Source organism: Chroicocephalus ridibundus, chromosome 5, assembly GCF_963924245.1.
Source record: "Chroicocephalus ridibundus chromosome 5, bChrRid1.1, whole genome shotgun sequence".
NCBI lineage: Eukaryota > Metazoa > Chordata > Aves > Charadriiformes > Laridae > Chroicocephalus > Chroicocephalus ridibundus.
Window position 1 is genome coordinate 53,909,624 of NC_086288.1, and position 27,989 is coordinate 53,937,612.

At 41.3% G+C, this 27,989-nt stretch overlaps 1 protein-coding gene and 1 long non-coding RNA gene across 2 annotated transcripts in view; one reads left to right on the top strand and one right to left on the bottom strand.

The window, feature by feature from the left end:
* HTRA3 (HtrA serine peptidase 3) lies at positions 1-27,735 on the bottom strand. Its single transcript, XM_063336707.1, has 9 exons — positions 26,883-27,735; positions 17,046-17,145; positions 15,113-15,335; positions 14,225-14,419; positions 11,732-11,764; positions 10,952-11,066; positions 3,831-3,879; positions 1,958-2,053; positions 1-972 (listed from the first exon to the last, which is right to left on the bottom strand). Exons 1-9 carry the CDS (start codon positions 27,304-27,306, stop codon positions 807-809), a joined length of 1,401 nt encoding a protein of 466 aa, XP_063192777.1. The 5' UTR covers positions 27,307-27,735; the 3' UTR covers positions 1-806.
* The window catches only part of LOC134516486 (uncharacterized), a 9,884-nt gene continuing 9,371 nt past the window's right edge, over positions 27,477-27,989 (top strand). Inside the window, exon 1 of the long non-coding RNA XR_010071332.1 lies at positions 27,477-27,617. This is a non-coding gene — a long non-coding RNA (uncharacterized LOC134516486). The remainder of the gene's footprint in view (positions 27,618-27,989) is intronic.

The window sequence follows — 27,989 nt, forward strand, 5'->3', positions numbered from 1 at the left end:
TTTAATCTCCTTACAGTAGAAACATACACAGTACAAGCCAAAAGTAGTATAACAATTTTACAGCAAAGCTTACCAGTAAAATGCAAAACTAATTTGTATCAAATTCTTAAAAAACTGTGCATTTTCTCAAACTTAACTTTGTTCAGCACATTGTTTTGATTTATATATAATAAGGCATTAATTCTATAAGAATCATTTACTATATTCCAAAATCGCATGACCTAGGTGTAACACTCTATAGCCTGATACCATTTTTGTTCCTTTCGATATTTACAGATTTAATCTACCTGCATTGACATGTAGCATACAAGCACTAAGAACAAATACAAGCTTTGCCAATACTAGTTTCACATTGAAAAAGTTACATTAAAAAAAAAAAAAAAAAGCTCAATTGTGCATTGCAATAGCTTGGTTCTGCTGCAGCCATGACTGAAGTTTAAGAATAATTTCTCCTTTCAGCATGCTTCTCCCTTCCAGTAGTATTTTGGTCTTTCAAAACGCAGAACTGAATCTGCTCTGAACCTGCAGGAACTGGAAGTGGGCCCCATTTTTAACAGCTATCCAAAATTTGTTTTCCTCCTCCCCCTCCCCACAACACAGTTCTTAAATTTCTTTGAAAGTTAAATCTTCTACAAACGGCATAATTGAATTCATTCTAGCTACTATGTACAGAAATGGCTCAGGCAATTAAGTTAGTCCACCTTGTCATTAGTCAACAGGAAGTATAATTACTGTAGCTGTAAAGGAGGTATCTAGTGTTCCAGAATAAGTGAGTTTAATTATGGTGAGAGCTTCCTCAATTCTATTTACATGACAATTTCAGGCTCAATGTTAAATAGCAAGTCATCATTTCCTCTTCGAACTTCAAGTAGTAGAGGTGATTCATTCATCACAGCCTCTTGCAGGTCACTGGAAGTCATCAAAGGACGCCCATTGACTTTAACTATAATATCTCCGTCTTGGATTCCTCCTCTGCAAAGACAAAAATTAAAAAAGCAGTTAAGTATGCATTCTATGCAGAGAAAAAGTACAAAGACTATTCACCTCCTCTTTGGCTGATGTGATAAATTTTTACTTGTTTTAGTTTCCATTGAAGAGAAATTCCACCCTTCTGACTGCGAAAGAAAAAAAAAAAATTAAAAAAAAATAAATCGCTAAATGCAAAATCAGGCTTGCATCGTTTCATTGGGGATTTTCTTCTGAAACAGCAAAAGCACACAAACAGTAAAAGTAGCCTAACCTTCTCTTTTTCTTTCACAAAACTACAGCAAAGGAGAAACAGAAAAGACTTTTAGCTGACTCATTCCACTCCAGAACATGCTTTTATCTCTCCAGTATGTATTTCAAGCATTGGAAATTACAACACTCTCAAAATTTCAAGACAACAAAAGTGTAACAACTGACCTCCAGGTAAATTCTTTCTCTCTTGCTGTTCAAATGTAATTCAGAATAGCTGCTTTTATTGCCTTTGTATTTTCATAATAATTCCTAAAGTAATTTTTGGAAGTGTCTTATTTATTTTCCAACTGTTCTGTAAAATAGCCTCTTCCCCTAAGAAAAACCATGGTCTCAGAAAATAGCTCTGACAGTGTCTTATGTGAATGCTACCCTGTTTCCTGCTTAAACTCAATCCAAGTTTCTATTTATTAATATTCAACATACTTTTCAGAAAAAAAAATTGGTTCATTGTATTTGGGGTGTTCTTTAAATTTGCATGGTTAGTGTCTCATAATGTCACTTAAAAAGTTCTGATATTGAAATATTTCACTTTTGTAGAGGTGAGTAGAACCTTGGCACAAATTTTTAACTTTTTTTAAATGTAAAAGCACAATTTTTAATTGTTTAAATACAAATCAAGACTGGTAGGAGGAAGTACTTGAATATAAATAGAAATATTACCGACTAGTATCTATTTGGAGATTTATTTACGGTGAAGAACACGATGCGCTCTACATACCTATGAGAAGGTGAGTTTGGAACAACTTCATGTACATAAATTCCACTTCTGACATCAGGAAAATCAGCATTATTGTGTTTCAATTCTTCCACCAAGCTAAAAGAACAAAAAAATTATGTAGCATTTGATTCCACTACAAATGCAGTAGCATTCAAAAATCATTATTTATTTATTCTCAAATTTTTATGACCAAAAAATAAATGACAAAATAAATGACATCTTGTGATGAGAATGGAGGGAATTTGAATTTAGATTAAAACAAGTAACACAGATTTTAACACAGTCACAAACTACTTATCTGTGCTAAAGCATGCTATATTTAATGGTCTGGTACATCTGCAAGAACCTGACTTTTGCTATTTGTAGCAGAGAGGGGACTGCAGAAGGGCACAGGGACAGCAGCACTCTCTGTCCTAGGTGCTCTACAGGGACAAAAGTCATTCCGGCCTGAACGAATTAATGCTGGTGATGGCGCAGAAATTTGCTGTTTTCCTTCTTTCATTTTGCAAGTCATTCTTAGTTCGTCTTTACCTAGAATAACATAGCTTTTGATAACTTCAATCATCAGATAGATCAAAACTGTGAAGGTTTTCCAAGGAAACTCCAGCTTCCTCAAGTTTTCTTGAGGAATTGTTTGTGCATCCCTTTCTAAAAGAAGACAGGAAGCAGCTGCAAAATGAGACTCTAAAAACATCCCCTCATTTCTGAGGAGGTGACATTATTTCAGGTCTGTGTACAGTGTGGCAGTGTGGGGTTAGAGCGTGGGTTAAAACCCACCTCTACAAAGAAAGTTTTAAATTAATGGTGGATTACTCTGCTGTCCACCATGAAAACCTGGGGTCCCTCAGATGGAAAGCAAGCCAAAATGGCTGCACACAGCTTCACTTCATTTGATTTTGTACTGAGGAAGCTAACAATTAAATGAGTAAAGCGAACACACCAAGGGAAGTAGTCTTGTCCTGAAAAGAGGCCTGGAGACATCTTACACTGCTTCACTGGATGCCACATCTCACATCGTGTTCACTTCATAATTACGCAGAGAAACATTCTGAGTTTCTCTCCATTGGTGGTGGCCCAGTGATGTTAATGCCATTACGCTGATTCGTTCCAGCTGAGGATCTGACCCTTTGGGGAGGACTGCAAGAGCATAACTCAATAAACAAAGATGGCTTTACTACAACCCCAGCTGGAAATTCTCTTGTTTAATTTTGTAGTCTACTGTCACATTGGAAACGTGCCTACCGCTGGGAAAGAACACCAGTGTAAGAGCCCTCATTTGTTATCCCAGAATATATCTGGATGACAGCAAGACACAAAGCAACGTGAGAGAGAAAAGCCAGTAAAGAATTAGAGGAGGGTGCCCATATTCTGGCTTTGTTAACGTGGAGGCGTGAAGCTTTAATTCTTAACTTTAGCAACTACTTTCTTTCCAGTTAATGGGTAGGCACCAACTCTCACATCATATGGTCTCCACTGGCACTAACAAAACTACTGCCAAGCCCTCAGGCAGGTAATCTGGCAGTCATGGTCACCTGAAAGCAGCAGCTTGTTTAAACGTCACCTAAAACCTGGTAATTCCAGACATCCTTATCAAGAACGAAAATCCGTGTTCAGGCACTTCTTAATTTCCCCTCAGCTACCAACAGGGCATCCACCGTTATCAGTATTTAGAGAATGACTGACAGTGATTTTCCAGGTCTCAGAACATATATTTCACCAATATCATTAAAATGTTTCCAGACTTCATAGAAGCTAATGCACGCTTCTGGATTATCTGTAGATTTGTAATGAAAGATGAATGATGAAGTTTTGAACCGCTACTGACCACATCTTTTACGCATGATCATATAGATTATCTTTCTAAGATACTTACGCAGGTGTTATTGTCAGCATTCTGATGCCAATGAAACGTTTCTTCCCATCTGAAAATAACACAGAGGATATTTAAGAAATTTAGGCAAACACTGACAAAAATAACTACTTTGATGAACCCAAATACCTGCCAATGAAAACAGGATGCATCAGCTTTTAACAAAACTAAACAGAAATCATACACATCTACGCTGAGGTCATTTTTTATTTTGGTTAGCCTTGGTGTACAGAATGACAATCCCTCACCTTGCAAGAGACAGTAAGAGAGAAGTTCATTTACACTCTGTGAGGGTTTTCCTTCAGGAAATTCAGGAAATTTTCTGTGATCTAGTATCCCATGACATCAGTAAATGGAAAATTTCATAATGAACTACCATTTCAGCTGAAACTGGTCAAGACTATTTAATCATACGGTGTTCTCACTAAAATGTAGAAATGGGATTTAAATAAATCAAAATGTCCACCTTTCAGAAAAAGGATAATCAAAAAACTCACATCGACCCTAATGCAAATGGGTTGTTATTTCTACCCCAAAGAATGAAAGGGGAGTTCTAAAAAAAAAAACCCATAAGCCTCAGCCAAAACGATCAGAGGGCTGGAGCACCTGTGCCATGAGGACAGGCTGAGAAAGTTGGGCTTGTTCAGCCTGGAGAAGAGAAGGCTCCGGGGAGACCTTACAGCAGCCTTCCAGTATCTAAAAGGGGGCTTATAAGAAAAAATGGGAACAAACTTTTCAGTAGGGCCTGTTGCGATAGAACAAGGGGTAATGGTTTTAAACTGAAAGAGGGCAGATTTAGACTGCAGGGGGAACTGGACTACATGATCTTTAAAGGTCCCTTTCAAGCCAAACTATTCTGAATCTATGATTAGCCAGGACTCTACAGAATTTTAAATGGTGAAAATTCACTCCTTTAGGAACAGCACCACATTTCTGTACTTGGCTTTTAGTAGTCATGATATTACACAGCTGTCTTATGAAAAAAATGCAGTTTGATGACTTCCTGAAGTGACTGCTTCAATAGTTAGTTATATCCGGTATGAAACAATATTTCCCCTTACTTGTTCCAGCATAACTACTTCACAATTTCTTTGAGCTTCTCCATGTTCTCATGTGAGGAAACAGCTTGAAAAGGAGATGTACACAGTGTCCTCTAACTCCTATTCCTCACAAGAAAAACAGTCCCAAGTAAAGGAATCAGTCCTGAATCATATGCATGTCCAATATTCCCATTAGTGTCAGTGAAAATGTTGAGTACTAAGCATTGGATTTACTACGCTCTGAACAATCTTACATCTGTAACTGTCATCCCTGCTTTTCCCTGAAATGTTCTGTCTCTCCTCTACTTTGAAGCAAAACTAATGAGATCAAAATCAGTAAGAGTGTCATGAAGAAGTTCAATTACTCAAAATTGACATCTCAAAAGCTTCGGGCATGGCCACGAACTAGTGCACTTACAGTGGTTCTCTAGTCTATATGGCATAAATGCAAGTTTTCACTTTTTGAAAATATCCAAACATGATAATTCTGCCACCTGAAAACAATCCGCTGTCCTTGCAATCTAGAAAGTTAAATGATCAAGTTGTCTTCATGAGACACATAGATGACAGACTCTCTGGTGACAGTTTACTGTTCGCTTTAAACAGTTTGCTGCTGGTCATCACCTGTGTGATGCAGAAATACGCAGAAGCACAAAGCATACTCTGAGGGCTGAGTTAAGAACATTTACATGAAAGATAAATGAAAATGAAAGAAGGAACAAAAGAAACTGACCTGGAAGAAACAAAACAGTAAGGTGGACATTGGGCAAGAATGAAAAAAAACACAGCAGAAATACCACTGACCTAAAAGGGAATTATTTCCACAGTGGCTAATGATACATGTAAAAATAAGGCTTTGGGGAAAAAAATAAATCTGGTAACTACAAACCTATTCACAGCTAAACATCTCATTCTACCTTCCTCTTCAGGCAGGCTGGGATATTATTTCACTCCTGTTGATGCCCTAAAATTCAAAATAGCCTTCAGCCCTTTCTTCACAATAAGTTTGCCACACTGCAAATAGTGGTTCACACTATAACAGTAGCAGGCTATTGTATAAAGTAAAACTAATAGCTAAGAGCTATGGATTATTTTAGCAGCACAGTCCAGATTCCTCCCCTTCCCATCCTACAGCCATGTTTTATGTCAGAATACAGGTAAAAAAACTTCAGGCCTTTAATTGTGCAAAATTCCATTCCATTCAATTTAACCCAAGTCAAACACCAAACAAAAAAAGTTTTCATTAACAATGATTAGAGGGAATATAATTGTCCAGTTTATTAGAAGCATCAGCAGAGACTGAACAGACACAGACCACCAGCTGTAGCATTTTATCATACCCAAAGGACAGGCGTTTTGACGTCAGGGTTAAGTCACATTGGCAGAACAGTATGTGGCACCTGAAACTACCACTGTCATTTTACATCTGCTCTGTGAATAAAACGTCTCAAAACCTGTCATTCTGGCAGTTTGTGGAATCATGAGGCAGAAGAAAAAAAAAATAATTAAGAGAAGCGGAATATAATGAGATTGTAAATCTAAGAAGCACATCACCAAGGTGAAGTCCTGGCAGCAGTTAAAAGAATGTTAATATGTTAGAACAATAAGGTTGAATAAATGTGAAAGCAGTGCAGCTTAAAAGCTGGAGCAGAGCACAGCAGAGACATTCAAATCGCATTTTGTTTTTTTGAACACCAGGCCAGATCAAACACTGGTTCCAGTGGTACAAAGTCAAGCAAACCTGCCTCAACCACTAGTTTAAACTTAAATCTGTTTTGAGTTAATAGAAAGCCACAAGCAGGTGACCCCAAGTTCCTAGAAGCAGTTCATTATTTATAGAGATTTCTGTTCCACAGTAAGGAAAGAAAATGCACTAGGTAATATAGAATGTTTAGACGATAATAATAATCGGTGCAAATACTTCATTCAAATGCCATCCTCTCATTTTTTCCTCTCTCTCCACTCGTGTACTTCAGTAGATCATCTATTTGCAGTTACATACAATGGATCGGACTTCAAAAATATATGCCTTCTATGTAAAACTGGTAGTTATCAACTGAGATTTAAAAGACTACGGTCAAACTTATTAAACAATATTCTGAGTATCTCCTATATGCCAGAGAGTAAATCTTGAAAGAGTGGTTTCCTAAGGGAATTTTATCATCTTCAGGCAATATGATACTTAGAGCAAAATGGTAATACCCTTAAACTTATTTCTATGACCTAATTGTACCATAAGGGTGGATCCCACTGAAACTACTGACACGTAATTGGAGCAAAAGAAAAACATGATAAAAACATCCCAAAAATTCTGCTTACATAAATTACTTATGTCAAGAAATAACGCCTATAAAACAAAAGTGAAAACTATTACTGAAGGCCTAAAAAATGCAGACTATGTCTCAAATATGGTCAAAATATCTCTTAGAAATTCTCTTTCTTTGTGCATCAAGAGCTTTAAATGCCTGTTCGACCTCCAGCAAAAGTACAAGAGGTACTTAAGGCAAGCAAAAGCAAAAAGAATTTTTAAAATTAAAAAAAAAATTAAAATTGCCTGTGCCTAGGATATGCCAAGCAGTCACAGTCACACTGATGCTAAGAGTAAGTGTGAATCCTTTTCCTTTGATTAGGGGATAATGTGAACGATGAAAAGAGTCACACAGTACATTCCAATCACAAGATAAACTTGAATCTTTTGTTATTTTTTTTTTCTTCAGTTTCTGTAGGGAAAGTTATCTCTAGGCCCTCTAGCTGCTCTCAAGTGGGTTCATCATTCTCTGAAGGCAAAGGTGTCTGAAGGAGCAAGGTGGCTGATTTCAGTGGTGGCATCTCCAGCCGTCACTGACTTTCCAGCCTCAGTTACCAGGAACGCCTTGGCACGTGGTGGGCTTTCAGCACAAGGCTTGCGTTCATGTCTCTAGAGCCATGCATAGGGTGAGCCATCGCTCCTCTCTGTTTTGAGATAAGCAGTTTGGTTCTGAAGGGTAACATCACCAGTGATACAGACCCTAGTAACCTAGATGAATAAATAGTCTGTTTTTTCTAACTTGGCCGAAACAAGACTATGTCAGCTACTTTGAAATGTACTTTTCAGCACATAATTCATAATTAACTTTTTCATCACCCCCACCCGCCCCGCCCCCCCCCCAATCAATCAACAATTGAAAACAATCTCATCTGGGGAATTCCGCCAAACACAGATGAGAGGACTTATCAGAATCGTGGTGGTCTCAAATATATGAGCAGATGCCTGGAGAGGTGGCCTGGGAAGAATACAGAGAAATTGTCTGAGCAGCCAGGAATCAGGTTAGGAAAGCTAAAGCCCAGACAGAATTAAATCTGGCTAGGGACATCAACAAGAAAAGCTTCTATAGGTATGTTGGTGATAAAAGGAAGACACGGGAAAACATAAGCATTCTCTGCAAGGAAATGGGAGACCTGGCCACCTGAGATATGGAGAAGGCTGAGGTACTCAATGACATTTTTGCCTCAGTCTTCACTGGAAAGTGCTCTAGCCACACTGCCCAAGTCACAGAAGGCAAAGGCAGGAACCAGGAGAAGGAGGAACTGCCCGCTGTAGGAGAAGACCAAGTTCAAGACCATCTAAGGAACCTAAAGGTGCACAAGGACCTGATAAGATTCATCTGCAGGTCCTGAGGAACCTGGCAGATGAGTTGCCAAGCCATTGTCCATTATATTTGAGAAGTCATGGAAGTCTGGTGAAGTTCCCACTGACTGGAAAAGGGGAAACATAACCCCCATTTTTAAAAAGGGAAAAAAAGGAAGACCCAGGGAACTACAGGCCAGTCAGTCCCACCTCTATGCCTGGCAAGATCATGGAGCAGATCCTCCTGGAAACTACACTAAGACACATGGAAAATAAGGAGGTGACTGGTGACAGCCAACATGACTTCGCTAAGGGCAAATCATGCCTGACAAATTTGGTGGCCTTTTACAATGGCATTACATTGTTGATTCATAAGGGAAGAGCAACCGGACTCATGAAAAGCATTTGACACTATCCCGCATGACACCCTGGTCTCTAAATTGGAGAGACACGGATTCAACAGATGGACCACTCGGTGGATAAGGAATTGACTGGATGGACACACTCAAAGAGTTGTGGTCAACGGCTCGATGTCCAAGTAGCGATCAGTGACGAATGGCATTCCTCAGGGGTCAGTACCGCAACCAGTGCTGTTTAACATCTTTGTTGGTGACATGGACAGTGGGATTGAGTGCACCCTCAACACTCAAGTTTGCTGATGATGCCAAGCTGTGTGGTGCGATCAACACACTGAAGGGAGGGATGCCATCCAGAGGAACCCTGACAGGCTTGAGAAGCGGGCCTGTGTAAGCCTCATGAAGTTCAACAAGGCCAAGGGCAAGGTCCTGCACATGGGTTGGGACAATCCCAAACAGAAATACAGGCTGGGTGGAGAATGGATTGACAGCAGCCCTGAGGAGGAGGATTTGGGGGTATTGGTGGAGGAGAAGCTCAACATGAGCCAGCAATGCACACTTGCAGCCCAGAAAGCCAATTGCATCCTGAGCTGCATCAAAAGAAGCATGGCCAGCAGGTCGAGGGAGATGATTCTACCCCTCTGCTCCACTCTGGTGAGACCCCGCCTGGAGTACTGCATACAGCTCTGGGGCCCTCAACATAAGAAGGACATGGACCTGCTGCAGCAATTCCAGAGTAAGGCCATGAAGATCATCAGAGAGTTGGAGCACCTCTCCTATGAAGACAGGCTGAAAGAGTTGGGCTTGTTCAGCCTGGAGAAGAGAAGACTCCGGGGAGACTTTACAGCAGCCTTCCAGTACCTAAAGGGGGTCTAGAGGAAAGATGGGGAGGGACTCTTGGTCAGAGCGTAGTGGTAGGGTGAGGGGTAATGGTTTTAAACCAAATGGTTTAAAAGAAGGTAGATTTAGATTAAATATTAGGAAGAAATTCTTTACTGTGAGGGTGGTGAGACACTGGAATGGGTTGTGCAGAGAAGTTGTGGATGCCCCATCCCTGGAGGTGCTCAAGGCCAGGCTGGATGGGGCTTTGAGCAACCTGGTCTACTGAGTGGTGTCCCTGCCCGTGGCAGGGGGCTTGGTACTAAATGATCTTTAAGGTCCCTTCCCACTCTAACCATTCTATGATTCTATGAATAATTTTAAGGGAATGCTGAGAGGACAACAGTGTAGGGAAACAACCCTGGCATCAGCAACTGGATGAACTCCAGAGAAGAAAAGATTGATATCATAAAGATCCAAGAGAAGCAGCAGCCAACGGTCCTGATACAAGATGAGTAGGGTGTGGACAGATAAATTGGCAAGCAAAAGAGAAAGGAAGGTTTGGCCTGAATGAAGCATTACTAGATCAGCTTTGGCTGTGCAGCACGTAGTATGACACCTCGTACAGTGTGACAGATAGGAGGCAGGCACATAAAAAAAGTCCAGAATATTGTAGTTGTCAGTTGCTGGTATATTTAGATTTTTATGGTCTTTGGTGCAGAGTCCTTTCTTTTTTTCTGCCTCTGCCCCACTTCCCCATGTATTTTTTCAGGAATTAGCACACAGCTCTTCTTCCACCGGGGTCTTAAAGTCTATCACATTATCCAATTATATAGGACTGACATAGATGATCATGGCAAAATAAAGACCACCCACTTATAGTGCACACACTACACTCCATCTGTGGACAAGTGTTTTAAAACATTCTTACCTTATTCTCCACAGTACACCTTAATCACATTTTTGCTTGGACAATATGTGAAATAGAAGGATAAGACTCCTTGAACAAGTCCCCATCATTTCTCAAGATCATTTAAGACTGTAATGACTTATCCGTATCCTCACTATCCTCAAAGGCCCTTTTTCCCGGATTTATACAGATACTGTCTACTCTTCAGGGGTTTGAGTAATAAAACGTCTCTCCCGCTTCTGTGAAGTTGTTTTCTATTTCCAGGTCTATGGTATTCTATGCTGTAACATAATGCTGCTCCTTTAATAGGATCCCAGACTCGTGCCTTTTGGCACTTCACCAACAGATCAGGATACTAAATGGAAGATGTCACTGTTTTTTGCAGACCTTACCTTTACTTTGTTTGTCATGTGACTCTGTGAGAAACTGAGTGATGCGGTCTGAAGGAATAGCAAACGAAATTCCAGCTGTGACCTTCAAGGTGTTAATCCCAATGACTTCACCATCCTGTTGAGAGACAGCACACAATCAATTTGCTCCTCAGTGACAGCATTCAGGTCACTGCCTAGCATTTCATATTAAACGCTGGTGTAAGAAATTTTAGTGTTGTAATCACTCAAGAAATAAACATTACTTGTAAGGGAGGATCTGGGCTCTGATTCACAATCTCTTTCGCATTTAACTGATGGCCAGAGAGATTACAGTACAGTTTGTTCATCCAAGGTCCATCTCACCACTCGGCAAGAGATTCCCTCTGCTGAGCAGGCAGTGGAGTCACTACCACCACTACAGCCACAATTCACTGACCTGCAAAATCAGTGTTGGTTTAAAGAAATCTATGTTAAAATTAGTTACGCGGATTAACCAGGTCCTATCTTTGCCGTGCATCCCAAGTTTTCATAGTGTGAACAAGCATAACCGCTCCTACCAGATCTCATTTTCCTCACTGCTGTGTAAAGTTTCCTCTGCTCTATGGGGAAACGTTTTTCAATGGTGTATGAATTGAGACCTAATTTGCATAGTTTGCATTAGCTCCATGTATCTGCCTACCACTAGCTTGAATGACTGGAAGGTGGTATGACCTATGAATCTTTAAAAAAAAAAATAAAATTCTCCCACTTATTTCAAACTAGCTCTTGAAACAAAACAAAAACCAAGTCACCTGGACTTACCAGATTAACTAGAGGTCCTCCAGAGTTGCCGTACTGTAAAAATGATATAAGGGAACAATAAATCGGTGCTTCACTGTAGGAAATGCATTTTTCATTTTAAACAGTACTTTGTTTGTAAGTAAATGAAAGAGAGCAGGTCATTTCTTAGGCAGCACTGAAAGACACAGTATTGATCGCAGAAGATTACAGGTAGATCTTACCCTACCTGTTCACACCTCTGACGATTAGATTTTTTTTCTTTTCAGAAACAAGCCTTAAGTTAGGAGCAGCAACTTACCACTCCAAATAGTTAGACCCTAAGTTTAAGAAGAATCATTAAATGGTTAAAACGAGTATTTCAATTCTTCTAAAGACTGTCAGAGCAAGGTAAGGATTGATTTAGTAACCACAAACATACAACCGTCCCTAGGGAGGGCATATAGCAGCTCTGAGCAGTCTGAAATTGTCTAATACCTAATGGCCTTCAAAGGAAACATCCAACAGGACTACAGGAAATGGGAGCTGGAGACATTCCTTGTCCATCCTTATGTTGGCTCAACAAGTTTGTTTTTGAGTGAGGCCAGAGTTTTCAGGTCTACCGAACAGCCAAGAGCAGCAACTTACCACTCAAAATAAACAAAAGCTAAGTGATGCATGACAGCAACATGAGCCATATAAACTGTTTATACTTAGATAGCACTGGGCAAACCTTATAGATTCTCAGAAGAATAAAACAGACATTAAAGTTTTTAAAACAGCTTCAAAGTTTGAGTTTAAACAAAGAGATCAGTTTCTTACATTGTATCAGTCATCAGAGGCTACAAACTTGATTTTTCTGTCTGACTGACACAAAGGAACCAAGATAATGATTCTTCATCCTTCCTCAGCATATCATCTTTCATTCACTTGTCCTCTGCTTAAAGGATGTGATAATGAAAGAATTTCAGCACATACAGTATAGCTCCATTTAGGAACGTATGGCCCTGTTTTCTACTGCCCCATGTTCCTGCTGTCCTAGCATTTCTCAGAAGGCAGCTGCATGCACATTCCTGCAGGAAAGTCTTGGCTGAGCCACAGGAATGCTCTGAACAGACCAGCTCTCAAACTCCTCCCATTCTCAGGAGAAAACCAGTGCATTAGCTAAGCACAAAGCATCCCTATGCCAGGGACTATCTTCATATTTTTTGGTCTCAGATGGCAAAGCAATTCAAATATATTGTCATTTTCCTTACCTCCTCTACTATCACTATTCCTAGCATTATCTGACACACTCTGCTACCCTTGTCTAAACTTGCTCATTGGCTTTTGAGGGCAGTGAATGCCTAAGTATATACTAGGAGGCAGTCTGATCTTGAGGAATGTGTACAGGCGTGAAGTCAAGAATCCCATGTTCCAATTCTGTCTCTGCCACCACTTCAGTGTGTGCTCCCAAAGAAACCATTTTGCATAAGTTTTCCTATTCTCCTTTTACAACTGAAGAAAGTAATTCCAATTAAATGTCTTAAGGAGTTCAGCTCCTGGATCATACAGAAGCTTTTTGAAAAAAAGTTCACTTCTACATCATTTCTTAGCACAAAAAGTAATTACCCTCTTTTTTTCCCCCATACAATTTCTCTTGAAAAATCTGTGATAAGTATTTGTGAAGCACTTTACATGTGTAAAATGCCAAGTGTAATGACTTGTTATGTCAAATGTGATACCAAGGTCCAGCAAATAAATCCTGTAAATATTTTCCTTTCAATGTGTAACAGATTCAAGCCATACATTTTCTACCTCAGATATGCATTAAGTGCTCTTTTTCGAATCACTACAAGTCATATACACACCCAAGTACCTTACATAAACTCTTTGGATTCCGCCAAGCTGCTCTGAAGGGATATTATTTTCATGTATTTCTATACAACATGCAGTGCTAGGACTCTTAACTCCAAACTGTATCTCAAACTTTATGTTATTTTACATCTAGATTCTTACTTGGGAGTATGTCATGTGCAAAGGGAAAACAAGAACAACAACAACAACAAAAAAACCAACCCCCTCAAGTTCTTACCTGGGTGTCCTGTCATTAAATTGAAGCAGATACTACCAACTTGACTACTCCATCTGGTTTTAATGCATGGAGATGAAAGAAACCTTGGCTCTATTCTACAGCTTCCTTGGCCAGATTAGTTGAACAAGCAGAGAGAGAAATGGTTGATTTACTGCTGGTCTATACAACCATGTGTTACTGCATAAGATCTACAGAATGAGAAGGTCTGTCATATGTAACATCTTCATAGACAACCTCAGAGAGGGCAGTTTTATTTAACATACCTTTCACAACACTAATGCCTGAACACAACTTACAGACACTGCATAGTCTTTTATAAAAAGAAGAGCCTATCACTGATTTTAAACAAAACTGCTTTTATTTAGTGGATTCACCTTTCAGAGCACACACTTCCCTGATTAATAGGTGGGGATTTCAAGGTCCCAGGACCGTGAAGCTCAGCTCCTCACATACCTAGTACTTACATTAATAATAGCATCCGTCTGAATGTAATCCATATCTGAGTCCCGCAGGCCAAGTTCTTTGCCATCTCGCTGAGCAGTGCTGACAATACCTGTTGTCACAGTGTTCTGTAAGGCAAACGGACTTCCAATCGCCACCACAAATTCTCCTGGCCTCAGATCAGCAGAGTGTCCCAGTAACAATACTGGTAGTTTTTTCTTACATAAACAGAGAAAGAAAGAAAGAAAGAATGAACCATTAGTTTATACCTGAAAATAACCTGATTGGAATGATCAAAAACTAGGAAGAAGTTAGGAACATACTTTCCATTACATTAATGAAAGAGACACTCGCTATCGTACACCCAAAACTTAAGCCAGGTAAAATTAGTATACTGCAGGGTGTTACTGCTTTAATATGTCTTCAGAAACAAACTGCTAGCAACAGTACCGTTCAATTTCATCCAGAAAAGAAAAAGGTCAGCAAGATTCATAAACAATTTCCTAGTTTTCCAGCAGATTATTACCTCCCTCTCCTAGAAATAGCATACAAACCACGTATTGACCAGCCTGCCACTCTCCCTGCACTATGTACCATCTTGCAATCCATGTATTGGCACAAAGCCTGAAGGATTAGCCAAAATAGACTGGGTCTTCAGGTAAAGATAATTGACTGAGCTGCTTTTTTTTTTTTTCTTCTTATTTTTCAGCAGTTCCTAGCACAGTAGACAAAGTAATTTTATTCTAAGACATGAAAAATTTTCAGGTCTACAGAAACAGTTTGTTCGGTACATTGCTTTCCCCAGATGTATTTCCAAGGAAGGCCTAAACATATATTCCAGCCAATCACTCTGTGACTAAATTAAACTGAAAGAGGGTTCCCAAATTAATTCACCTGTTTATGCCACTCACCTTAGGGTGAATCTTTATTGTTGCAATGTCAGATTTCTTGTCAATGTCTCTGATGGTTGCTTCGTAAGTATCTCCATTCTGTAGCTGCACTTTCAACTGCTGTCTCCCTGATATAGCATTGGTGCTTGACACCACATGGGCATTGGTCACAATTAAACCAGAATCAGACATAATAAAGCCAGAGCCACTGGAAAGTGGGACATTTCGACCAAAGAGAGGATGCCTGTACAAAAAAAGCAAGTAATCATAACTCATAAGGGAAGCACAACTTAGAGAAGATTACGTTAGAAATCATTTACCACCTTTCACCCTGAGAAATAGCAAAGAATTTGATGACCAATGTTACAACACTTACAAAAATTAAATTAAAAAAAACTGACAAAGAAAGGATCCTTTTTTGAAAATGGTGACTGCTTTTAGTCAGACAGGGAGACAGGAACCAAGGTTTTCAGACAACTCACAGCATCCTTTTCCTTTGGCTTCCAATTCTATCTTTATAGCCTTCCTTGCAAAGAGGCTAAGTGACAACAAGGGAAGGAGAAGTCCCACCAGTTGCTGCTTCTACACAGGAAGAAAAGTGACAGGAAATAGCAGGGCTGACAAATGGACTAATCCTCTAACAGGGAAAACGGAAGAAGGAGGAACCTTGCAGCTGAACAGAGCAGTAAAGGAAGAGGTGGCATCTCAGGGAATCATGAAGCCCAAGTGTAGCCTGGCAGGAAAAAGCATGCCTGGAAACTGAAAGGACTGGTAATGTGAAAGAAAATAAATTAAAATCACTAACAATGAGTAAAACCTGGTGGGAAACAACATTTGCTGCAATATAGACAGTTAAAAGACTAGCAACTGTTTAAAATATGACTTCTCTATGAACAACTGCTGTAATGACCTTAGATTTGTTAGGGGAACAGAAAGTGCCCAGGCAGTAGAGGATGAGAAAAGGTCCACAAATTCTTCTTTCTTCCAAGATGTGGCCCTTATTAGGAAATTGTTTGAAAATTCTGGACTATTCAGCCGTAAAGAATTGGAGCCAATCCCAGGCAGAAGGCAGTATCACAATTAGCACCCAGCAGGCTGCAGGGCAAACATTTACTTATAGGGAAAGAACAGTCTATCTTAATTACATATGCAAAGATCTTAAACATCTTCAACTGTAATAATCTCTCAAAAGACCAACGAAAATGTGCATAAAGCTATGTGTCAGAAAACCTGATCATCTCAATTTTGCATATTAAAAAATCCTATTCTTCAATAAATTCTTAAGCCTATGCAAAATTAGAGTCCTCCAAGCAGAAAAGTATTCAGGTAATAGAGTACATATAGTATTTTCAGTAATTTGTTTTGACAGCAGGTTGGTTTGAGCACTCAATGTTAAACTTGCCGCCTCAACTTCAGCTTCAGTACACTGAATATTGGTATGTTTTGGTCAGCAAATTTAGTACATTTTTTTCATATCAGAAATCATTTCTGTGTTTAGATAGGTTACATCTGGTCAACATGCTACCTCTGAATGTTCTCCTTGCCAAAATAAAGTCACCTCTCATTGAAAGTGGAATAAGCAACAAGGAGCTATGTTTTTCCAGCTTACCTTCTGGATTTGCTTTTTTTTTTTTAAACTGAGATAATAAACATAATCCAGCAAGCAACACATTTTAGTGAAAGCTGAAGAGACCTCCAAAGATGAGACAGCCTTATTTTATGGCAGACAATATGTATTGTAAAGTACCTTAAAGACTGTATGCCCAATAAAATAGATCTACTAAACAGGAACAAAACACACAAATGGGTGGTTCTCTGGATAAATGAACCTGCTGTAATGTTTCAGAGTATTTTGTGAACTTCAAGAATTCAAAATGAAAATTACTACACTGGACAAATCTTTATAGACCATTGTTAAACAATGCAATTAAAACACAAAAATTGAAAATGTTACCTGAGGAACAGTTCAATGTGCACAACTGCAGGTGCAATCTTTTCCACCACATCTGCTATGAAGTTGAATTTGTATCTTGGGCTGCTGGACTGTAGGTGACCTATACTAGCAGAAAGAATTGGATATGTTAATAAGACAACATTTTTTTATCAAGTAGGCAAGACAAATACACTTTGAATTGGTCTGTTTTTCCTACTGGGATAGCTTCCAAACAGGTATTGGAAAAGAAATCAAAGTCATTAAGATTGTTGAAAACTTATAAAGCATTTTGCTTGATCCTGAGAAAATTAAACCTCAGTATCACTTGGCTATAAGTTTTTTGACTTTCTTGGAAGTCTACAAGCCTTGTCTGGAGTATTTTCTCAGGTCAACTACTAATTATTATCCAAAACACATAGGGTCACAGGATAAGTCATGTTGGAAGGGACCTCAGGAGGTTTCTACAGGAGATTCAACCATCCGCTCAAAGCTGGGTCAGCTACAAAGGCAGACCAGGTTGCTCAAAGGCTCTGTCCAGTAGGGACCTGCAAACCTCCAAGGACGGAGACTCCAGAAACTCCCTGAGCAACTTGTCCCACTGCTTCACTGCCCTTCACGAGGTGAAAGTTTTTCTTATATCTAGTCTGAACCTCTCTTGTTGAGACTCATGTTTCAACTCATGCCCATTGTTTCTCATCCTCCCACTATGCACCACTGTAAAGAGCCTGGCTCCATCCTCCTGATAACTTCCTCATGAGTACAGGAAGGCTGCTGTTAGGTCCTCCTGAAGTTCTCTCTTCTCCAAGCTGAACAAGCCCAGTTCCATTAGCTGCTTCTCACAGGAGACATGTCCAACCCCTCCAGCTGTCCTCACAACCCTCTCCTGAACTCTACTCCAGTTTGTCAATCCCTCTCTTGTATTGAGGGGTGCAAAACTGGATACAGTATTCTAGATGTGGCCTAACAAGTGCTGAGTAATACAGCTGCAGCACTTGGGAACTGCATTTAGAACTCAAGTTAGGATTTCTTGAAGCAGATACATTAGAAACCTGCTGTAAATTATTACCTTTGCACCTAAGGCCAACAGCCATCCTGGCTTGTATTAGAAATAGCGTGGCCAGCAGGACCAGGGAAGTGATTGTACTGCTGTACCCACCACTGGTGAGGTCACACCTCGAATACTGTGTTCAATTTTGGGCCCCTCACAACAAGACAGACATTGAGGTGCTGGAGCATGTCCAGAGAAGAGCAAGGAAGCTGGTGAGGGGTCTGGAGCACGAGTCTTATGAGGAGTGGCTGAGGGAACTGCGGTTATTTAGTCTGGGGAAAAGGAGGCTGAGTGGAGACCTTATCGCTCTCTACAACTACCTGAAGGGAGGCTGTAGCGAGCTGGGGGTCCGACTCTTCTCCCAAGTAACAGGCAATGGGAGAAGAGGAAACAGCCTCAAGTTGCACTGAGGAAGTTTAGATGGGACATAAGAAAAAACTTCTTCACTGAAAGGGTTATCAAGCATTGAACAGGCTGCTGAGGGAAGTGGTTCCCTGGAGGTATTTGAAAGACATGTAGATTTAGTGCTGAGGGATATGGTTTAGTGGTAACTTGGCAGTACTAGGTTAACTGTTGGACTTGATGATCTTAAAGGTCTCTTCCAATCTAAACGATTCTGTGATTCTAAGTTTTGCAAAATCACATTTAAGCTGTCACAAGGCAGCTGGGCATAGCAATAGAATACTAAATACTAAGAGTTCTGGTAAAAGCCAGTGCAGTACTACATTAAACAGCACTATACAAGCATTTATGAATACTGAATATAATTATGTGGAATGAAGATCTTTGAAGGGAAGGGAAAAAAGGCCACGGCATCCTGGCTTCTAATGTCACAACATCACAAAGAAAGAATACTGCTTGTGCTAGAACGTCATAGTTATCTGGAATCCCTAACACATGGGGACATATCAATCACCACATATGTTAAACATATGCTAGGGGACATATCGCCACACTCATATAGCAATCTTTAATGTTCACAGCCTGATGCTTTAAAATTGACTATGGGATCTAGGGAAGTGGGTAAACGAGTTGTAATCAGATACAGCAATAACAATTTTGGGTTTTTTCAAATCTCGTGCAACAGCACACTGTTTATCCCAGGAGATAATATTCTTTTTCTGCCATTTAGTCAGAAGGCAGAGGGTCTAAGTTCTAATTTCTAAACAATATCAACTCTCCAGAAATGATGCTTTGCAACATCACGATTTGCTCTAAGTTCAACTCACGCTGAATAATGATTTACTCTACAGTAGCTCTTGTGTACCAAGTCAACACCTGGTTTTAAGGCTTCTAGAACTGCCCATTTCTAGATCACATAACACCATGAGTCCAGATACAGATTCTGTCTTTTGAAAGTATATACTTTTCTTTCATCAGCTGTCCAAGTCTTTAAAACTAAAGTAGGTAGGAGACAACACACAAAAAGCAAGATACAGAGAAAAGAAAGGAGAGAGAAGTTTAATAGAGTTCTCATGCATTTTGGTATTCTGTGTAGTTCTTAATTCAAAGATCATTTTCACCAGCCTCATCTACAGGTGTTTTACTGACCATTAAACCTTAAAACTTGTAAATTACTTGGGATAAAGATTACAGCACAATGGAGTCTAGCCTTTTTTACAAAAAAGATGCCTCACTGATCTATTCTATTATTTGAAAAAAATCATAAGATAGTGGGTGACAGAGAAATAGTTGTTATAGTTCCTATAGTCTCAGAAAGTTTTCACAATAAAGTGTTAAAGGACCAACAAAGTCAGAAAGTGAGAGGCCTCCCATTACCACAGTATCCAAAGGACCTGAAGCAAAGGCAGGTACTTATGGAATGGACCCAACACTGCTAACAAGGAAGAAAATATTGAAGAAACCAGATCAAGGCAATTAGGCATTTCTCCATAGAAGTCTGTGAGTTCTTTTTCCTGTTACTGGACATGGGATTTACTTATGAGGGGAAAGAAACCATGCTTACATTTAGAAAGCTAAATTTATATGATATGGTATAAACAGAAGGAACAACTTGGCAGGACTTGATTCAGTCTATTATTTTTACGTACATTCTCACGCACCCTGAAAAAATCCCTCTAACCAATCGAACATGCCTGTTTCAGTACTCAGTTTAAAAGACACCGCAAACAGGAATCACAGAGGACAGTCAAATGTAAGCACAATATACTGTTATTTATTTTGCTTACTGGGTCACTGAAGATTTATCTTACCTTCAGTTCACAAGCAGCTTGCTTGCTTATGCAGTGTAGCCTTTCAAGTCTACTAACGTAACTTCGAATGCTTGCATACAGAGCAGTGTTCACTAACGGGACATAACATTATCAACACATTTATCTTAATAGAAATGACTACCCATCTGTGAAAGATAGTTGGCTAGACCCTCAGCTGATGAATTAGCATAGAACTGGGGGGAAAAAGCATGGTGAATGCAGGCTTTCAGTTGGTGTAAATCTGCACATCTCTATGTGAGTCAGGGCAACTAAATTTGCATCTGCTGAGTGCTGAACTGTTCTGCCCATGACGAATTGTCACAGCATTGCACACAGCCAAAAGCAGAGGAGGACGCCTGCCAAAGAAGTCAGTTTTGCACTGCTCCTGACCAGCCACCAGGGAAACATCATGGGTGGCAGCAGCTTTCCAGGTAAGATTTGGGGTAGACAGAGAGAAAAAGGCTGAAAGAGGTAGCGGATGAATGTAAACACTGAAAGAGTGGAAAAAACCAAAATGCAGCAATACAGAGATGAGGCTGTAAAACTGAAGCAAAGCTTGTCTTCTTTCCACACCATAGTGAAAGCATTTCTTAGTCTGAGCAGAAGTCCAGAACCTGTCTGTTGGGAGTCAGGACACAATACTCAAACCTGAAGGTGAATCCAAATCTGCACTATATATTAAAGGGAAATTTGAAACAAAGGAGGATGAAGAGTAACAGACATGCAAACTTTGTAAGAACGGTGTCGCCGAAGACCTACTGGCCTGATTAAAGATGAGCTGCTCTTACTAGTGTCTGGTGGGGACTAAGTACTGATGAAAACTGACTTACAAAGTTGAGATGCCTTCACAGAAACTGATCTCTCTTGAATCATTTTCTGCAAGCTGGGAGTGATAAGTACCTTTAAACACATTATATGACAAGCCAGGAACTCAAACTGTGGACTTGGAAGATGTAACTGCCAACTAACATTTACTCTCACAAATACAGCTCTCTTTAAGGGAACTGAAGTGTTGGCTATTATTAATAACATTTAGTGTATAATTATTAAACTGTTGGTTTTATCAGAAGTTCTCAATATACTTTGAAAGGAAGGAATTGCAGCCTGAGAAACTGAAGAAAGAGGCAACATCCAACATTGCATGTTGTATAAGGTCACCCCGAAAACAAATGTTATAACTGTAGCAGCAGAATCAGGCCCTTATGTTAGACCTTCAATCTATCCTTTAATTTGCATTAGTTGGTAGACACTTGCTGCTGCTAGTGTTCTTTCTAAAACATAAAATTAAACACATGTCTTTTTCTTTCTCCCCCCTGGCCAGATACTCTTGCTGTCTAGCAGAGTTTCACGCAGCTCTCAGACCTCTGCTGGACTGTGAACGTAAAAGCTCTGAGTTTACAGCAGCTTTGTGTGTTTTGACCTATTGACCTACTCAGATTTGCCACATATTTTTTCAAAGGTCTCTCAATAACAGCCATTATTTTCCATGTTATTACTGCATGTTCAAAAGCATCTCACACTAACCAAAGCTAATTCATCTTGGCAAAAAGCCATAATTTAATCCCATTAACTATCTGTTACATAACCAAGATATCAAAGGTGCTGCAACCAGGTTGTACTTGAAGTAAAACGAGATTTATACTGTATGAGTCTTTAGCTGTCTACACAGTTCTTAATCAAAAGAACTAGATTTTCCCAATCTGCTCCATAGTCACAAATCAGCCAGACTTTCAGCAGATCAGAACCCCCATCCTATCGTTTCAATTAAGTGATTAGATCTACAGAGGCTCTACAGCTCCTCTCCCAGAACATTCAAAATCCAGATTTGGATGTAAGTGCATAAAATGGAGTTAAAGATGTTCAGCCTGTTTTGTAAAATTTGATCTTATGTTTCCAGGTCTATGGGCTCCAACTAAAGCTAAAGCTAAGTGCCTGTCAGATAGGAGTATCTTTATTATCAGCTTAAGACTTTTCTTGGGTAGTAGTGTTATCTACGGGCTATGAGTTAATTTCATAGAGTTTTATTTACTTTTTTTCAGAGACTACAGACCCACTACAATCTCATTAACACTGCTGTAAATCAACAAATTTGAAGAGTTAAAGTAGCATGAAGAGAACTGAAAAAAGTTTCAGCAGAAATAAATCAGCATAATCCCACTGAAGACAATAAAGCCAGACCCATTTACATTTGCAAAAGACTGAATGTTTCTGAATATCTGCCAACTTACTCCCTGTAGAATTAAATCAAATCAGATTCCATGCTTTCTTAAAGACACTATGTTGTATTAAAATCCACAATTTTATATTCATTAAGAATTTGTGAGCCTGGGAAACTCATTCTTTTAAGGCTGTTCCCTCATCTCCCTTTCAAAACCAGCTTCAGAAAAGATCTGTGTGTTCAGCAAAATTATTATGTCTAAGGGAGGACTGCAACCTGGCAGATCTGATCACTAGGGATAAACACTGTCCCTACTGTGCTTTCATGGAAATAAATGAAAGACAAATAAAAGATTATAACGTCTCTGCTTAAAAAACAGAAACATCTGCTGGAAACATAGGTTCATGGGCAGCTTTTCTGATGAATTCAGCATTAAGATCAAGTTGCATAGCTGTGCACTGACCATAAAGCCTTCGTGAGTTTAATGCCACATTATGGTTCAGGCAACTTGTTTATACAATGGATGTCTACCATGCACAGACGAAAACAATTTGGTGAACCAACACCAAAGTGGCTTTCTTGTGCAGTGCAGCAATCACAATGGCCAGACGGAGACTGACTGCCACAAGCTTTCCAGCACAGACACCTCACTGCCTCACTGACTTCAGATGCTTGTTATTCCCTCTTCCCAAGAGACTCTCATGAGGAGACGCAATGAGAACCTCTCTTTCCTGTTAGCTATCCTGCACAAAGCAGTGAAGTACTATATTCTGAATATTTACCAAACACTGTACAATATTCATCCTCACCTGCAGGAACTCAAAACAAACTCAGACATAAGGAAAACAATCAGAAGAAGAATGTGACTAGAGTTTGTGTTTCCAGCTGATACTTTGCAGTACGTTTCCCTAAATACAGCTGGAGGCAGCTGTAAGGTTTTGATGACAATAATACCAGGAGGAGACTTCAGTATCTCTTAATGGGCCAATTTCTCAGAATGCCAAGTAATGATATGCTTAGTTGTTCTTCTGTATCTTCAAGGTTATGTACCGGCACACTCCAAACACCCCATGTAGAACTGTGTGCAATGATTCTGCTCATGCATTAACTGTATTTCAAATGTTTCTTTCAGGGAACTGAATTTTTCGGCTCATATCTTGCAAAGATCTGACTGACATGGGTAAGGCTTTACATCATGATCGCTTTTTGAGAGTGACTTCAGTTAAACAAGGCAGAGGACATTCTCAGGCACAACTCCGCAAAGGATGAGTGTCAAAGCCAAAGTACTTGTTTTCTGAAACTTCTTTGCTCGTAAGTTTTCTAATCAGTTTTACATTTTCCCTTGTTGCACTGACAAAATAACACCCTGATTTTTTTTAAAAAATAACTTTTGTCTTCCACGTCCTCGGTGCGAAAATACAAATCTTTTGACATCTGAACTGTCTTCACAGAAGCCATTAGTAAAATATCATCGCAGAGAATTAACTGTGCTAAGAATGTTGCACTGAGAGATCATAAATAGCCCTTTGTGCGAAAGTCTGACATAAATTGGCCATAGATTGCAGGTGACCTTGTGAATCCTCTGAGTGAGGAGTCTGACACTTTAATTGGTTGATATGTGGCATTGTTAAAACTTAGAATTGCTGCAGTGGGAAACAGGGCTCTGTAAGAATTGGTCTTTGATTACAGAAACTGTCTTCCATAAAGGTTTATGCCATTACTTATATGCTGGCCTGTACTAGCTTGTCTTTCTCACAGTAGGTGACAGAAGGCAGGAAAAAGCTAGCTGCTTCAGAAAATTCCCATATATTATGCTATCTACTGTTGAAGAGGCAAAAAAATAAAATACTTGCAGCACTTAGTTTAAATTTGATGAAGAGTTCTGCAGACTGTTCCTATTTGTACCTCAGAGAAGTCCATGGGTCTGCTCAGATGCATAAGGCTAACTGTATGAGTAACTGTTTTCAAGGCATAGGCATATTGAAGAACATCAATGATAGAGTTCCTGTATCTCCATGCAGCACACACCCCTTTTAGAACATTGCATCTAAAACTTGCAATTTGGCTTGGTGTTCTTCAAGCTAATCCAGGCCTTCAACAAGGAAAAAAGTATTTTAAATTCTGTCAATTTTGGAATTACCACTTGGTCATCCTGGGTACCTCTTTCCTCCCTTCCTTTCTGCATCCTTAAATACTCCTTTTTCATGCATCCTTGTTCACCAGACTTCTGTCACTAGGAAATCAGAGTAAATTTTCTCAGCCTATCTTGGTTTATCACAGCCAGAATCTAACTTAGCATCAACATAAATAACTGGAAATGGACTGGAGTAGACATTTCAAAAGCTGCTCTTCGGGGTCACTGCATGTCCAGAAAATGGCCTAAGTCACGCTATGTAAGGCTACCGTTATTTGAGATTGTTTTAATATATGTATGGTTAAATAAAACTGCACTTACTTCAAAACTAGCTTAGCCCTTCAAACTGAGTCACCTGAGGCCAGATTTCTTTCAAGAACACGAAAAAGAGAGAAACTCGACAGTAATTTTAAACTGTCGACTTTCTTCTAAACCTCTCATTACAGCCATTGCATGTTATTGTTTAAAAAAAAAAATACAAAAAATACCATAATTGAGTTCTATTCCTGGCTCAACCACCAACTCAGTCTGACCTTGGGCAAGACACTTGGTTTCTTTGAGCTTCAGTTTGTGCAGCTGTAGAATTGAATAAAAAAATTAAAACTTAACAGAGAACCAGATGCTTCATCTAAGCTGAGGCTTTCTGGGACAAAAAATAAAGCCAAAATAAAGTGAACACTAAAATCACTAAAATAGTTGTTTGGAAAAAAAAAGTTACCTCTACCTCACAGCTCCAAATTCCTAAGCCTATTAACAGTAGATTCAGTAGGATTCCTTAAAGAAAATGTCATATATACCAAACCCTAAGCACTCAGTAAGCCCTTAGATGCAGGCTAACTCTCATTTTAGTTAAACATTCTGATTATTTCACATGGATCAGTTCCAACCAAGTATTTGGAGTACTAAAACTAATGGATGCTGATGTGAAAATGAACACGCAAACTGCAATTTGTAACTACAAAATACTGGAGAGACCGATCATTGCAGCTCCAGGCTGGCGTGTGGAGCAATTGCTGGCTCTGATACTCCTAAAGGAACTCCATGGACATCGTTTGTCCTATATGAAAGGTCCCCTATTCACAGAAAGGCTACAACAGGTAGCCCTTTTCCCTCTGACCCCTTCCAATAATTTTGGCAAGTTTGCTATCTATGAATGAAGAGGATGGTTTGTCGTTCACCTGACATAATGGAAACACTAATGCATGATTTAAAACTCCATTACACACATGGCTTTTCTTTCCAGGAACACTATGAGAAAGGTAGCAGAAGCAAACCCTTAAAATAACTTATCAGTAAGTATGTGAAAAGATACTAGCAGCATTACCACTTCCATAAAGTGACCCATTTTAATACTAAAAAAAAGTTACCAACTTAAGTGATTACTAAACTTTAAGTTAAACCTCCAAGCCTGAAGTTGCCGTAGCATATCACAATATCAAAGGAAAGGCCTTAGCACATTACTGCAAAGATAAGACCTTTTGATACCCTGAGTGTCAGTATTTTAAAATGTAAAGGAGGTTTGCAAGCATTTTTTTCCCACTTTAGACTCTACAAGACTACAAAACTTCTTGTGAAAAGAAAACAAAACTGGCAAAAGGCTATGTTTTAGATGTTTTATATACTACTTGGTGCATTTTCTGCCCTGCTGGAGCTACATGGCTTTAAGAGGCATTTTCTGCCTAGAGATGCCTGTCAAGTGAATCCAATCAACCCCACACACACCACCAGGGAGGCCCCAGAGCACAAGCGTTCCCTGGACCCTGCTCTGCTTGTGCAGGCCATGGTGTGATGGATGTGCAGCGCAATCTGCACGAGCGATGCCACCCAAACACCTCAGCAGCGAGTGCCAACGTTACCACACGCAGGCGGCAATGGCAGGACAAGAGCAAGCTTGTACCGCTGCCCGGCCAGCACACTCTGCCGCGAGAAGGGGTGATAGCCGAGGACATGGCCACTGCCCTGCCCCGACAGCCTAACGCCTTCCACCCAGCTTGCTTCCACGGCGACAAGCACACTCACCTCCTGCTGAGGCATCTGCAGCCACACTACCGAGGGGAAACCTTCCCAAGCCTCAGCCAAGGCCTCTGGTCCGCACTGAGAATCAACGAGGGGAATTTCTGCCTTCCCCACGCCACAGCAGCGGGGCAAGGTGCCTTCACCTTGTAGCCGCTTACACCCCCTGGAACCCCCCAGCCTTCCCAGGCCATTGAACATCACGGTTTTTCTCAGCCTGGCAACCAGCGCGCCCCTGCGCCGCCCACCCGCTGCCCTCGGCCCCATGGGGCAGGCCCCGCCATGCTCCTACCCGATTCACAGGCTCCCTTCTGGACCTGGGCGACGGCGGGCAGCCCGTGCTGCAGGGCCTTGCGGCTCACCGCCTTCAGCTGGCAGATGTTGTCGTAGGTCCGGCCGTCGCTGCCGCACACCTGGGCGCTGAGCTTGCACTGGCAGACCCCCTTGGCGAAGCGCTTGCCCATGGGGTAGCGGCAGTCGAGGCTGTCCCCGCAGGGCGGGTCCTCCTTGCGGCCGCAGGAGTCCCCCTCGCCCGCAGCGCAGATGAGGCAGCAGTTGCAGCGGTCGGGGACGTAGCCGCTGGGGCAGCTGGGGCTGGGGCACTTGGAGACATCGCAGCGGGTCGGGCACTTGGCTCGGGCAGCCGAGAGCTCGGCGGCGCCCGGGCTGCAGCCGAGGGAGAGCAGGAGCAAGGGACACAGCAGCGACACCCGCATCCTCGGCGGGCTGCGGGCGGGGGGAGCGGCGGAGAAGGGGTGCGAGCCCGCCCGGCCCGAGCGAGGGGTGGAGGCGGGGAAGGTGCGACCGCCGCGCGGCGAGGGAAGGGAGAAGTTGGGCTTTGTGCACACACGGGCGGGAAAGCGTCTTCTGCCCCGAGCAGAGCTTCTGCAGGCGGAGCGGGAAGGCGCAGCAGACGGAAGGCAGGAGGCTGGAGTATAAAGCCGCGGAGTCGAGGCCGGCTCAGTCCGTCCCCGCTCAGCTGCTGGCAGGGCTGAGGCGCCGAGCCATGGCCGAGCTGCCGCGCAAGGTGAGCGCCGTCCCCAGGCGGCGTCGGGAAGCAGTGAGGACAGCGCTGCGCCGAGCGGCAGGGTTATATGCGGGACGTGTCGGCAGCCGCCTCCTGCGGTTCCGCGGCGGCAGCGACAACCAGGCCCCACCCCGGGCGGGGAGGGACGGCTCCCCGCGGGCGGGCCGCCGGGCCGGGGAGGGCCTGGCTGAGGGGAGCCCTCAGGAGGGCCGGGCCGGTTCCCCACGGGCGGGCAGAACGGGGAGGGCGCGCTGCCCTCAGCTGGGGCGCTGCGGGGCAGATGGCTGCCGTCTGCCCGTAAATCACCGCCCCGAGGCGGGGAAAGGCCCGGGGTGAGCCCGGCTGCGGCGGTTCCACTCGACGCCAGCAGCT